Genomic DNA, 15,368 nt, shown 5'->3' with positions numbered 1-15,368 from the left:
ATGAATATATTTCTTATGAAAGTATAAATAGAAGAATAATTTTACTGTATCATTCTTTAAATATAAAAATATTAAATAGTAGTGTTATATGATACTATACTAAATACTAAAAGTGAAAGATGTTAAGTCAAAAGTTTTTCATAGTAAACATAAAATTTCTAAAAAAATCAGGCAACGGTTTGTGTTTGAAGCTAATTAAAAGTAATGTTATATTTTGAATAAGACTTAAATTCTTTCGATTACAAAATTTTTAATTTTTACACGTTACATGTACAGTAGTAGATTTATCTAAATTCGGTATAAAATTTGCAATATATGTTATCATGATTTTAGAATAAAATACGTGTACATATATAAAGTGCCGCTAAATCTATATTTTATATTTTCTTTGTCGCCGCCGTCAATTCTATATTTCAAATTCGATGTCGCCAAATTAATCATTTTATTATTCTCTTTATCATGACCAATAATTTAGTAATTTCATCGTTCAATTATTAAAAACACATTTCTTTATATTTTTATCATTTGATCATTTTAATTCACATATAAAAAATGTGCAATCTTATAGCCCTAGTATCTCAAATGCTTTTTATCGGCGGTGTCAAGTCTATATTTCAAATTCTCTTCGTGGCTTTGTCAAATTGATTATTTTATCATTTTCTTTATATGTGCCACCAAATTAATAATTTTATCATTCACTTATTAAAAATACATTTCTTTATATTTATCAATTTAATCTACGTATAAAAAATTGTACAGTGTTAAACTTTTAAAGTATTTATATTATTTAGCTTGAAATACACATGAAATGCATGTGATCGTAAATTATTTTTTTAATAAAAAATTAGATTCTCACATAATCACAAATATAATAAAAATAACTTTTTGTTCTCAAAATTGTTCAATCTTATAGCCTCAATCTTATAGCCCTAATATTTTAAATTCTCTTTATTGACATCGCTAAATATATATATCTAAATTCAAATTAATCTCATTCTATGTCAACATCGTTAAATCTGTATTCAAAAATCTCTTTATCAATGCCGTCAAAGCTACATGCCAAATTCCTTTTATTGATACCGCCAAATCTATATTTCAAATTCTCTTTGTCAGCATCGCCAAGTCTATATTTCAAATTCTCTTTATTGGCATCATAAGTTACGATTATAGAATAAAATTTGTGTATATTAAGTATGTGTACATGAAAAGAAAAGTTTTGATTCATTCATTTAGAAAATTCGGATTGATTTTGAATTTTTAATATACAAATAGACATGTATATGTAAAGTGGCGTAAAATAGGTGCGCTGTTAGTCCGTCACTTTATTTTAATGCATGAGTGGTACTGTTGTGTTCGTCTTTTTTGTCGTAGGTATATTGTAATATGGTTCTCAAAAAATGAAAACATAATTTTTTTCTTTATGACATCTATAAAATTTAGTTCAAGTTCTTGAACTTTTAAAGTATATATATTACTTAACTTAGAATATATGTGCAATGCATATGATCGTGATTTAATTATTTTTTAAACAGTAAATGACATTCTCACTGATTCACACATATAATAAAAATAACTTTTTTCAAAATTGTCCTGTCATATAGCCCTAATATTTCAAATTCTCTTGGTATACGCCGTCAAATAATATATATATATATATATATATATATATATATATATATATATATATATGTATGTATTTGAACTCAAATTAATCTCATTTTGTGTCGACGCCGTCAAATCTATATTTCACTGTTTATCTGTTCCGTCAATCTATATTTCAAATTCTCTTTGTTAACATCGTCAAATCTATGTTTTAAATTCTCTTTATCGGTGCCGTCAAATTAATCATTTTGTCAATTCTCTTTGTTGGCACCATCAGATTAATTGTTTTATCATTTAATTATTAAAAAAAAATTTTTATATATATTTTCACTATTTAATCGATTTAATTCACGGACAAAAAAATGTTCAGTCTTATAGCCCTAATATTTCAAATTCTCTTTATTGATGCTGACAAATCTATATATCAGAATTCAAATTTATCTCATTCTCCGTTAATCTTTTAATTTGTTGTATCATTCAACTATCATTTTTTATTATTATAGAAAATCAGATTCTCACCGATTCATAAGCATAGTTAAAGAAATAATTTGTACTCAAATTTTTTGATTTTATAATCCTAATATTTCAAATTCTCTTTGTCGACACTGTAAAATCAATATATCAGATCTTAGATTAATTTAACTTTATGTTAATCTATCCACCACTTCACCATTCAACTATCATTTTTAAAAATAGAAAATTACACCTTTACCAATTCACAAACAAAAGAAAAAAGTTATTCAATTTTATAGCTGTAGTGTTTTAAATTATCTTCGACTGTGCCGTTAAATCATAAATTAAAACACACATTAATCTCTTTCTCTATTAATCAGTTTATCATTCAATCATCATTTTAAAAAATAGAAAACCAAATTCTCATTGATCTACAAGCATAATAAAAATAATTTCTTCGTACTTAGAATTGTTCAGTTTTATAGTTCCCTTTGTTTATGCTGTCAAATTTTTATAGCATAACTCATTAGTCTCAGTTTCTCTTAATCTATCAATCACTTTATTATTCAATTATAATTTTTTTTTGATAGGATATCAAATTTTCACCAATTCACAAGCATAATAAAACTAGATTTTCCATATTCAAAATTGTTCAATTTTATAACCTTAATATCCCACAGTTTCTTTCTCGGGATCACTAAATCTATATATCAACTCAGATTAATCTCGTTTTGTATCGACGCCACTAAATTTATATTCTAAAGTCTCTTTACTTGCGTTGCAAGATTGTTCGTTTTGTCTGCCGCCAAATCTACAACCCGAATTTTCTTTATCGATGCCGCCAGATTGATCGTTTTATTTGCTGCCAAATATACATTCCAATTTTTCTTGGTCAGTGCCGCCAGATTAATTGTTTTATGCCCCGTCAAATTTACATTCCAAATTATTTTTATATGCGTTATCAGATCAATCATTTTATGCAACGCTAAATTTATATTTCAAAGTTTTTTTTTTTCGCCAAACCAAATTATCCCTTTTATCATTAAGTTATTAAAATACATTTTTTTTAATATTTTCAATATTTAATCAATTAAATTCAAGTAAAAAAAATTTAATTATATTATTTAAAAGGTAATTTAGATAGAATCAATTAAATCCCAATTAGACTATCCAATACCAAGTTAAAAAAAACAAACTAGATCAAATGCTAAACTTGGAAGAAGTTTAATTTCACCTAAAAAAAGATTAGTATAAAATTAGTTTGAAATAGTACTATTGGCATATAGATCCATTAGACAAAAGGACAAGAATAGTGGAAAGAATCTAAAGAAAATAAAAAAATCCATAAATCTTAACAATTCATCATCAACAAAACTCAAAGAAAAAGATGTACAAGAAGATATTGTTGAGTGTTGACAAATAAACATATATGTCTCTCTCTTCCTATGTAAGTTTCTTCATTTTTTTTCTCTCTTTCGTAAAAGGGACTTTACTTGGTCCCAGCAGATCATGAAAACGCCATTTTTTTCTTGATTGGCAATGGACTTTTTTTTCTGTAGCATTTCTTTCTTGGCTTTTCCTATAAGCTGTCTATGATTTTTTTCAGCTTATCTATAATGGGGTTGGATTTGTTTTAGTTTATGAGGTGGAGATTGTCTTGGATTACTGATCTGTTACTGGGTTTTTGTTTTTTTTTTGTTTTCTGTGAGGTGAACCCATTTTGAAGAAGAATTCGTATCTGGTAATTTCAACAAATTCATTCAATTAGTGGATTTGGTTGTTTAGTTTTTGTGATTTTCTTCATCTGGGTTGTTTGGATGTTCATAGATGCATCTTTGTTTGTGCATATTTGTGGAGTTGAATGTTGGGGTCTTTTTGTTCTTTTTTTCATCTCTTCTTCTTCTGAGTTTATGCATCAGTATAATCGTGCATCTTAGTTTGTGAATATTTGCGGATTTTTGAATGTTGGGGTGTTTTTGTTCTTCTTTCATCTCTTCTTCTTCTGAGTTTATGCATCAGTATAATCGTGCATCTTAGTTTGTGAATATTTGCGGATTTGAATGTTGGGGTTTTTTTTTTGTTCTTCTTTCATCTCTTCTTCTTCTGAGTTTATGCATCAGTATAATCGTGCATCTTAGTTGGTGAATATTTGCGGATTTTTGAATGTTGGGGTGTTTTTGTTCTTCTTTCATCTCTTCTTCTTCTGAGTTTATGCATCAGTATAATCTTAACTGATGATTGCATCTCTGTCTGTGCATATGTGCGGATTTGAATGTTGGGGTCTTTTTTTTTCCTTCTTTCATCTCTTTTTCTTAGCCCATTCTGAGTTTATGCATCAGTATAATCTTAACTGATGATTGCATCTCTGATTGTGCATATCTGCGGATTTGAATGTTGGGTTTTTCTTTGTTCTTCTTTCATCTCTCTTTTTCTTAGCCCATTCTGAGTTTATGCATCAGTATAATCCAACTGATGATTGTATCGATTGGATCTATGATTTTTGACCCTTTCTTCCTCATGACTTTGTCCAAATTTTGGGTTGGATTTTGCAGTACTGACATTTTCTGTTTTTTTTTCCTCTCTCTCAATGTTTTCGAAGTCAAAAGGAAGATGGGTTTCTTTCTTCTTTCTTTTTGTCTCCTTTTTGGTGTGTTCATAAGTGTTTCTTGTTCTAATTGTGTGTTTTTCTGGATGTTGGATTTATTTTCATTCTAATTGTATGTATGATTTTCTAAGTCTGGATTCAACTTTAGACAAATGATTCCACCAGAGCATAATTGTTGCTAAATTTGAATCTGTAGTTGTGTTGTTGCCTCTTTATCAGATAATCTATTTTATGCTTGATTCCAAAATTTTTTATAATGTTCACAACTTGTTTATCATTCGGACTTTGAACTTCACAGTGTGTAATAGATTAACACGATACGAAGAATTGAGTTTTGTTTGATTAGAGAGTGCATGACATGTTCATAGAGAATAATGCATCCCTCTCGATACATCGAAGTACAATAAGCAACCTGTGTTTGAGTTTAAGAGGAAATAAAAGAAAATTAAGCATCATGGAATAGTTCTCTCTCCTTTTGTGACCTACTTTTCAGTGTCTTTCTCTATATTCCTTTCTCTGTTGTAACATAATGGTGTATTATTAGTGTTTTGGTATTAACTATCTCGTTTCGTATGCATATCATTCTGAACTCTGAATTTTTTCTTGTGTCCTAGGGTGGGGCAAAAAATGCAGTGTACAAGCTATCTCCCAGGATACCATCCAAAAGTTCTTAATGGTGGGAGCCTTGGTGGGAATTCATGGTCTATACAACACAATGATATCGCCTGGAACGGTGCCAGAGGGTTCTATGTTTCCTTGCCTCCATTTATGGCGGACCAGAACCTGGAATTAGTTCATCAAAAGGAAATATTGAAGCAGACAATGCTCAAGCATGAAGCAATATTTAGATATCAGGTATAGACACGAGCCTTTGATTTTACTCTTTGAAAGAGATCATGTCATCATCCAATCTACGTCTTTTGACTAAACACTTCAATTTGGTTTGCATGTAAAATAATTATGCCTATGAGTCCTCTCATGTTTGTTGAAGTGTCAGGTGATCTAGAATTAAACTGTGGGTACTAGGATCAAAATTCTTTTAGATTTTCTCCTTTTCTCTGTCTGATATTTTTTTCTTTATTGTTTAAGGTGGGGTTGGAAAGATATTGCAAACAATTGCAATGAGCTGTGGATCTTTTTAAATTATTGTGGTCTTGGGCGATAATAGTCTTTGGAATGCTTTAATCAGTTGGTGATTCTCTGAATGGATCAGAACCATATACAAGTCTAAAACATGTTTTCTTTCTCAGGTCAATGAACTACATCGGGTACATAGAAGACAAAGGGAGGTAATGGAGGAGATTAGGAGGAGAAAACTAGTGGAGGATCATTTACACTTGCAAGCATTAGAGTCGAAGTCTTTTGTGTCACAATTAAGGTCTGAAATTTCTCAGAAATCCAACTGCCAGATGGTTTTAGACCTCACAAGCATTGAGCCATCTACACTATGTGGAGAAACTTTTCAAGGTTCTTCAAATTCTATTGCTGGTCAGAGAGTGCCATCAAGTTCTGACTTATTGGCTGAACAAAATGTTACAAAAGAAAGGAAAATATCTTCTTCGAAGAGCGGTGCATCCAGGAAGAGAATGTTGGATCTTGAACTTCCAGCAGAAGAATACATGGATATTGAAGATGGAGAACAATTTGTAAGGGAAAGTTTTGTTCAAGGGCCCAATATTGTGATTTCAGAGCTTCAACCTCAGGATAGTTCAAAAGTCAACTTTGCCAATCCAGGAGATTCTTCAATTTCTAACTCAAGTCCTAGGGGTAGCTTTCTTTTGTTTGACCTGAATGAACCAATACAGCTTGATGAAACAGAGTATCCAAATTATGCACTTGAGTCTGTTAACATTCATGAGGGAATCAGCAACATGGATCAGGATCTATCTGGAACAGTGCATGCTGAATGCTCAACTCTGAAGAAAGAAGGTATTCTGAATATTCTCTAAATACAATATGTAAGCTGATAGGATGCTCTTAACATTTGTTTGCACACAATGACTGCTTTTGTATTTCTTCCATAAGATCCTTTATATGTTCTTTGTTTTGAGTCGCATGCTGATCCAATTAAATGTATCACTAAAATGTAGGTAGATTGAAATTCTCACTCATTTCATTTTTATTACCTGCAGCTACAGGGGGAGATATAAGCAACATGAATTCTTCTGATGAAGTTTCTTCTGTTGAGATGACACTTCCTCAATGTAATCAAACAGCAAGTTCATCTCCAGGATTTGTAGATAAGAGTAATAATGGAACCAGAACTGACAAATCATTGCTAGTTTCTTCTCGGAAAAAAATGGAGATACCCTTTGCAGTTCAAGCTCTTCCATGCTTTATTACTAGTTCATCACTCAGTAAGAGTCCTAACTCTTCTGTTGGGAATTCTAGTCTCACTGGAAAGAAGAGTGACCTGTACAACAGTAGTGCTTCTAGTCCAACTTCTGGCACATCAGGCTCATGCTTGATGAAATATGGTGATAATGAATCTACATCTGGAAAACCTGATGCTGTTAAGCTATCCAACATTTCAGATAGCATGAGTTTAATGAAGGGAATGGACTTGAATTGCGCACCTTCTGCCGATTTGTCTGACAACCAGTTTACCACTCCTACCTCCAATATTTCACATCTAAATCTCCCTGAAGGTGTAGAAAGAAAGATTTGTGGAACCGTTCTTCTTGATTGTATCCTGAGTCCTGATTCTGCAGTTGAATCTGGTAAATCTAGCAGGGATAGTCACTTTGTAGGTCCTGGAAGTGATATCAAGTTTCTGACAACTAATTCTTGCATTAACATGTCCTGCATCAAGGATGAAACTTTTTCATCTGGTCACAGTGAAGCAACAATGACTCCTGTTGACGGAAACTTGGAAGCTCCTATAGGCCCAGAAAACAAGGAAAGTTCTCCACCTAGAGGAGATTCTCTGGACAAAACAATTGGTAAATCTGTCCAGTGGTCTAAAATAGACCACATGAATGATCACGCTGGAAAAACCGATAGGGCTGCAGCAGAGATCCTGCTTTTTATTTCATCATCTCGGGGAAATTCAAAGATTGCCAAGGGTGGACCATCTGAAGCCTCTCATGACACTCTGGGCTTGCTTGCTGATATTGCAACTTCTTTGGCAAGTAATCATGAGAAAGCCATTGGAGAATTCACGAACCTCCATTGTCATCGCAGTACACTTATATCTGACAGGAGCAACTGCAATGAGATTTTGAAGCTCACACGCAAAGGGGGAAAAGAGAAGGAAGCAGTATGCAATACTATGCATAGTCGGACAAGGAGGAGCCAACCTAGGAGAGCAAACTATCGGAGGGTCCTTCAAACAGAAATACATCCTGCTGGTGCCTCTGTTTATCTGCATCAGTTTAATGGAGGTCTAGAGTCACCTGCAACTGCTGCATCAGAATCAGGTCCATCGAGGAAAACTCCACGCAGGGCTTGTTCGAGGAGTAGGAGATGGTCCCCCATTGCAATAAGAACAACATGCTCACTGTTGCAACCACATCCCAGCAATGACAAGCAGGGCATTTCAGAGGGAGACTGGAAAGGCTGGGGGTTAACAAAAGAGCGTCAAAACAGTCGAAGACCTCGTTCTATCTCCTCATTTAGCTGATTAGTTATTTTGAGAGTCAGTATTTTGGACTCATGAAAATATTATATGGTGCACAAAGTCGAATCATAGGAGTAGTTTTATTTTTGAGGCATTTCTGTTCTTGGAATTGTATGTACAGGTAGTAACCCGAATTCGTATAGCATACTTATTTTTTTTGGTAATGACAAAGATGACAACAATTTGTTGTTAGTTTGATAAACCTTTTCCATTTTTCATGAATTTACAGTAAATGTTCTTATAGATGCATACATATATCATTTACAGAATCATTTGTTTGTTTTTTCATAATATTCATGTCAAGATTGCTGCTAGTAAAAAGGAAAGAAAAACTAATGACTTAATCCAATTCAAATTTAAAAATGCCAATTTTCATTATGGTGGTATATTACAAAATAACTGAGTTAGGTTTTAGAGAATTAATAATCCAGATTTTAATATGCTTTTATTAATATATTATTTATTTTTGGTTGTTGGTCAATCTAAAAGGATTTCACTGAATATATTATTATTGTTATTTACTTTAATAAAAATATATTTTTGGGCATAAATCCGTTTGATATGAATGAAAGTATTTTTCAAAAAAAATAAATATCCAATTTAACTCTTGCTGAAACTATTCAATTTTTAAGAAATAAGATAATCTACTCGGGTCGGGCCGGGTCGGTGATAGTATTTGGTGGGAGAAAATCAGAAAAAATGGCGGCGAAACAGAAAAGAAAGCAGAAGGAGAAAAATACAGTAACGAAATGGGAGACGCAGAGCGGGAAGGAGGAGAGAAGAAGAAGAGCTTCGTGATACAGATTCCTTCCTATGAAGAAGTTATGGAGTGTTCTTCTCAGCCCAAAACGGCGTCGTCTTCATCTTCTCTCTTCAACCCTACGCCTTCTTTTTCTCAAGCATTCAAATTCGTCAAAAACTCCGAATTCTACTCCCCTCCGCCTCCTTCCTCCTCTCAATCCGCTACTCCCAGGTCTTGTTTGAATTTGTGAGTTTGACTTCGTAGCATTTGAAATTCTGATTGACTTATGAGTTTCTTTTTGATTATATAGACAGGTTAATAGTTCACATGTTACTGCTTCATCATCATCGTCGACGCCTACGCCCTCATCTTCAGCTAATCGAAATGCTATACTTGTTAGCAATAGACAGGTAAGATTCTTTTTCTTTGCTTTTATTTAATCAACATTACATTTGCGGAATAGCTCAAAATTGTCCATCTATTATGATACTCCTATTATTTTGATGTGTAATTAGCCTTCACCTTCACGGGAGCATGTAAATTTGCTTCGTGAATTTGGTTCATGTTGTTTTGCTAAGCTCGGTCTGCACCTATTGTATTCTCTGTCTTAATTTGAAGTTAAGAAATCCACAGTTAAAGAGATTGTACTAGCATCAGTATTGTGTCCTAGTCATATGCCTCTATAAACTGGTTGTAGGCCTTTTAGCACCTGAACAAAAAGACTAGTTGCACATATTGGGAAATAGTCGGATATATCAAACTGACATTCTTAGTTATCTGACCAAGCTATATGACAATGGACTACAACAACATACCATCACACAAATGAGTATCTGGGGAGAGTGGGGTGTACACAAACCTTATACCTATCTTTGTGGGAGTAGAGAAGTTGTTTCTGAAAGACTCTCGATTTACACAAATAAAAAGCTATGATGAAAATGTTGAAGAAAGAGAAGTACTAATTGTAAAGATATTGAAGATAACCGAAGTAAAGGAAATAATAGTAGTACATATGAGAACAGATTGATGCTCCAGACTAGAACACTGTTCTACCACTGTAAAGAGAAAAAACCATCTTCTGCGTACTAACTGTATACAATGGACTATGGATAGCAAATATATTTAGCTAGAAACTGAACAAACAAGAGATTCTTTGAACTTTTAACTTTTCCTATAATGAGTGAACCCAAGTTTCCAAAGTTAGCGGTGCAACTCTGAAATGAAGATTTTGCATATGCATATTCGCAGCAAGCTATTTTTAAGTTTTGTCTATTTATTCTGTTCTTTATATTCGGATGCAGAAGGGAAATCCGTTGCTAAAACATATCAGAAATGTGAGGTGGACTTTTGCAGATATTGTTTGTGACTACTTATTGGGCCCGAACACTTGTGCTCTTTATTTGAGGTTTGAAGGGCTTCCAATTTCAGTTCATCTTGCACACAATCTATTGGAAGAATCATATAGTTTCTGGCAATAGGTGCCTGTATTTGAATTCTTATAATGATTGCTGTCTTTTATGAATATTGGTTACTAAGCTTGACTTGGTAGATGATTTTGTAAAAATATAAATTTGAGATCTTTTTCCAGTAGTGCATTTGTACTACTGCTTGACATTCTACCCTTCTTTATTTTTCCTTCCATTTTCTGGTGTAGCCTCCGGTATCACCTGCTTCATCCAGACTACTTGTATTTTCGGATAAGGGAGTTGCAGAAGAACTTTAGACTCCGCATAATTTTGTGCCATGTTGATGTTGTAAGCCCTTTAATACTTTTTGACTTCTTCATATTTTCGTTTTGATGCTTTTACAATAACTTGACTCATGCTCATGGTTGTCTTTGGGTCCAGGAAGATGTTATGAAGCCTTTACTTGAAGTTACCAGAACTTCTCTCCTTCATGATTGCACTCTGTTGTGTGGATGGAGGTACCTCTTATGTTCGGTTATATTAATTTCATAATGTGGTATGCTTGCTTAGAAACATCTTGAAATTCCTCTGAGATGTTTCTGTTTTCTTCTATCATGACTCATCACTGTACATCATTATGCCCTGCCTTGTGTGGCTGTGCCGCAAAAAGATCAGTTAAAAAAAGACGCCTCTTGTTATTGTTGTTTCAGTTGAACATCTGTATAAGGCACTTTTAGGCAAACAACTAAATTGCTTAAATTTTTTAGTTTGGAAGAATGCGGACGGTACTTGGAGACGGTAAAGGTTTATGAAAATAAGCCCGCCGACCTCATTCAGGGCCAAATGGATGGGGACTACCTATCGCGGGTATGTGTATCAGTTGATTAAAATTTACAGTAAATTACTTTCTGATGCAGGATGACTCAATTATGTTGAGGAACTTGTCTGAAAAGAAAATAGTTGAAGAAGATTTTTTTCCCTCTAAGCTCTCTAATATGAGCACACTGAATTGTGGCTTATTGTTTCATTGTAGCTGAATCATGCTCTGACGGCAATACGACATGTTAACAAAACAGATGTTGTGACTCTTGGCTCAACATTTGGGGTAAGAGTAAAATTGCATTGAATTTTTGGGAACTAATTCTTTTTTTCAAGTCTTGCTAAGATATTGAGATATTGTGCAGTCTCTTTCTCATGTGATGGATGCATCTATGGAAGACCTTGCTCGTTGCCCTGGCATAGGAGAGCGCAAGGTATCCTTCTGTGTGATCCATGTTCTCTAATTTGTTGTTTCTTTCTCTTTCTTTTTGTTCTTTTCTGTATGTTGGTTGTATGATTTTTATGGTTTTGTTGGATTAGTTTTTCATTTGGGGCTATGAGAAGGTTGTTTGTTTTGTTGCTGGTTGTTGTATCAAATTATATTCAGGAAGCTCATGTTTTTCTAGCCATAGGCATCACTATGTTGTAAAAGCTACCAGCATCTGTGACGGCAAATAAGGCAATTTTGTCTCATCTCACTGCCTCTCTTGTTGTGTGCTTTATGACTGGAAGCAGTCTTATAGAGGATGTGGAGAAGCAAAAAGTCGATAACAACTATGCCTAAATCCCAAGTTTGTCGGGTTGGCTATAACAATCCTCACTATCCATTTTGCTCCATTTGAACCTATTTGTTCCTTATTAGAATCTGGAGTCGCTGCCACTAGAAGTTCTTAATATTTTCCATTGACATACCAATCTCTTACAAGAGCAAAGAAAATCAATTAGCTAGTTATTAAGATCCTACAGAGTGCTTCAATGTTATTGCCAGTTACTTCTTTGTTCAGTTTGATTTACTCATCGAACTTGTGATGGATCAGGTAAAACGCTTGTATGATGCTTTTCATGAACCTTTCAAGCGAGAAGTGCCAAAACGCCAATGCATTCCAGAAACTTCAGTCGCTAATGAATCTCATCCTGGCTCCAGCAACACAAAGGAAGATGAGAAAGAAATCGTGGATACAAGCAACAGTGCGAAGAAAGAACCCGAAGTGACTGTCAAGTCAGCACTTTCGGCTGCTTTTGCTAAGTACTCGCACAAAATTACAAGAAAGAAGAATAATAAATCACGAGAAGAGGAAGAAGGGAAATGCAGTACTAACGAAGAAGCTAAAACAGGAGACGTGAACGGCAGCAACAACTGCTGAATCTTGGTCTCTTCCTTTCAGGCTAACATTCCTAATTTTATATTCTCCCCATTTGTTTGATTTCATAGAAATTAATGGAAAACTCACAGAAGATAATTAGTGAGCAAATATTCAGAATTTTTTTAAAAAAAGTAGTATTTGAAAGTTGAAATTGTGCTTTGAACATGAAAATATAATTGGAGTTTTGCTAGTGAAAAATTAATAAATTATTATAGTTTAAATTTAGATATTTCAAAACTATATATAAAGTAGTGATGTAGCAAAAAGCTTGCAGTTTGCTTAACAATGAAAGCATCACTGAAGACTTCTACACAGTTTTCATCCATCTATGGTTTCCGCCGGGCTTATACAATCTCAGCTTCAGTCGATTTGCCAATGTGTGAAGTCCCTGACCAAAGGCACATGAATCGACAGAGAGCCTCCGGTAAACCAATCGACCAATTCTCGCTTATGAAATTGATTGATTCTTCCATTTCTTCAAATGGGTTTGCTCCTACTTCTCTTCTATTCCACGAGTTCTCTCGTTCCATTGATGTTAATTTATGTAATACACTTATCAGACGCTATACGGATTCAAAAAATCACTCGCGTGCAGTTTCCGTTTACGCCCAAATGCGTAAACTGAATATCCTTCCAGATTCCTCTACATTCCCGAGCGTTCTCAAGTCTGTTGCTCTGTTATGGTGTGGAGAAGTTGGGAAATCCATCCACTGTAATGCAATTCAGTTGGGTTTCACTTCTGATGTATATACAAACACTGCTCTGGTCCACATGTATGGCATATGTGGACAACCAGATGATGCTCATCAACTGTTTGATGAAATTCCTGACCGGAATGTAGTTACGTGGAATTCGTTGATCACGAGTTATACGCATAATAGGATGTTCAGAGAAGCAATTGATGTGTTCAGGGAGATGCTAGCTTCTGGGGTTACACCAGTTGAGGTCACTATGGTTGGAGTTTTATCAGCTTGTTCTCATTTAGGAGCTCTGGGTCAAGGGAAGTGGATCCATGATTATATTGTCAAGAATCGGTTGAGAGTGAATGTATATGTCGGTACTGCGTTAATTGATATGTATGCTAAATGTGGAGACATTGATGAGGCAAAAAAGGTTTTTGAAACTATGGGGTTAAAAAATATTTATACATGGAATGTATTGATTTCGGCATATGCCATGAATGGACAAGGTGAGGCTGCATTGCGGACTTTTGATAGGATGATTGAAAAAGACTTAAAGCCTGATCATGTTACTCTCCTTGGTGTTTTATGCGCTTGCTGTCACCAAGGTTTTGTGGAGGAAGGTAGAAGGCTGTTCTCAAGCATGATAAATCAGTTTGGATTGCAGCCAAAGATTGTGCATTATGGGTGTATGATTGATTTACTTGGACGTGGTGGGTTCTTGGATGAAGCTATGGAAATTATTCATTCTATGAAACTAAAGCCAGATGCAATAATATGGAGGACACTACTTGGTGCATGCAGATTTCATGGAAGAGAAGAACTTGGTGAATTTGCTTTCCATAAGCTTCTGGAGCTGGAACCAACGAATGGGGAAAACTACGTGTTAATATCAAATGTTCATACTCAAAAAAAGAAATGGACTGAAGTTGGAGAAGTCAGGGAGCTGATGGACAGCAGTGGTATTAAAAAGATTCCTGGATGCAGTTCAATTGAACTAGAAAATGCAGTTTATGAGTTTAAGGCATCTGATCCACTTAAAACAGGGAATGAAGAAATACATAAGATGTTGCAAGACATGAAAAATCAGTTGAAGTTAGCTGGTTATGTGCCTGAAACAGAGATAGCTCTGTATGATATTAATGAAGAGGAAAAGGAGCATAATCTGATATTCCACAGTGAAAAGCTTGCTCTGGCATTTGGGCTGCTACACTCATCTGAGCCTACATTAAGGATAATGAAGAATTTAAGGATTTGTCAGGACTGCCACCAATTCTTTAAGCTTGCTTCAGCAGTTTATAAAAGAAATATTGTTGTTAGAGATATAAAGCGCTTCCATCATTTCACTGGAGGTCTTTGTTCATGCAAAGATTATTGGTGATACCTAGTATATATATAGGTGATGATATAGGTGATGTTACGTCGTCTGACACAATAATGACACTTACAGCACTGAGACCGGCAAATTTTCACGGAGGATGTCATATCTCATTTGTATAATTAAAAGTATCAGCTTCTGTTTTTGACCTTCAGGAAAAAGTGATCTGAGAGGCCTCAGAATCTGCCATCGGACTTGGGTAGCTATTTCTTATTTTGATGGAAGGATTACTTGGAATATTTTCGTGTTCCCTGGTATACCAGACATAACCTAGCACGACATGGACAAAATCCAGATACAGTTTATGGTTTTTGATACTGCCGTGCAAAACCTTTTGAGGCGATTGTGAACTTCTATTCTGTTTGGGTAGTCATGCTGCCAATATCTTTACAGTTTCTGGAGTTGGCTTGTTACTAGAAACCTATCTTGTGAAAGTTTTAAGTCCGTGATATTTGAGAAATATTCTAGGTTCAACGGAGCTTTTTTCATTTTAGCTGTATGACTCTTCCAAAGGCCCTAAAGATTTCAGGAACTGCAGAATGTGTGCTTTGAAGGCTCTCAAGTGTTAATGCCCATTTTTCTTGGCAAATCTGATGTGCTGACAGTTTGTGTTATCCATGATCATAGATAGTTATGGCATATCTCAGTTAGACGACTAATTTTCAAGTTTGTAGTACAGTCTCTTGAGCATATAGGTGAG

At 34.3% G+C, this 15,368-nt stretch overlaps 3 protein-coding genes across 7 annotated transcripts; all 3 read left to right on the top strand.

The window, feature by feature from the left end:
- The first annotated feature begins 3,247 nt into the window (after positions 1-3,247).
- On the top strand, positions 3,248-8,481 carry LOC101257550 (uncharacterized). 4 transcript variants are annotated; one of them, XM_004235928.5, is made up of 4 exons: positions 3,248-3,502; positions 5,275-5,515; positions 5,911-6,589; positions 6,793-8,481. In XM_004235928.5, coding segments are annotated over exons 1-4 (2,412 nt in total). In that variant the 5' UTR covers positions 3,248-3,500; the 3' UTR covers positions 8,283-8,481. The 4 variants fall into 4 exon arrangements, with proteins under 4 accessions (XP_004235976.1, XP_025885906.1, XP_004235977.1 ...); XM_026030121.2 differs by having other exon boundaries at positions 3,368-3,502; positions 5,750-6,589; XM_004235929.4 differs by having other exon boundaries at positions 3,433-3,796.
- Positions 8,482-8,811: 330 nt separating this feature from the next.
- Positions 8,812-12,835, top strand: LOC101261110 (DNA excision repair protein ERCC-1). 2 transcript variants are annotated; one of them, XM_004235941.5, is made up of 9 exons: positions 8,812-9,252; positions 9,332-9,431; positions 10,323-10,426; positions 10,676-10,775; positions 10,869-10,945; positions 11,195-11,294; positions 11,461-11,532; positions 11,612-11,680; positions 12,284-12,835. In XM_004235941.5, exons 1-9 carry the CDS (start codon positions 9,029-9,031, stop codon positions 12,608-12,610), a joined length of 1,173 nt encoding a protein of 390 aa, XP_004235989.1. In that variant the 5' UTR covers positions 8,812-9,028; the 3' UTR covers positions 12,611-12,835. The 2 variants fall into 2 exon arrangements, with proteins under 2 accessions (XP_004235989.1, XP_010318827.1); XM_010320525.4 differs by lacking the exon at positions 10,323-10,426.
- Positions 12,836-12,895: 60 nt separating this feature from the next.
- LOC101263201 (pentatricopeptide repeat-containing protein At1g08070, chloroplastic-like) lies at positions 12,896-14,671 on the top strand. Its single transcript, XM_019212691.1, has one exon. It carries the CDS (start codon positions 12,896-12,898, stop codon positions 14,669-14,671), a length of 1,776 nt encoding a protein of 591 aa, XP_019068236.1.
- Positions 14,672-15,368: the final 697 nt, after the last annotated feature.

The sequence above is a fragment of the Solanum lycopersicum genome, chromosome 3 (assembly GCF_036512215.1).
Source record: "Solanum lycopersicum chromosome 3, SLM_r2.1".
Lineage (NCBI taxonomy): Eukaryota > Viridiplantae > Streptophyta > Magnoliopsida > Solanales > Solanaceae > Solanum > Solanum lycopersicum.
This window is presented reverse-complemented; position numbering and strand designations above follow the sequence as displayed.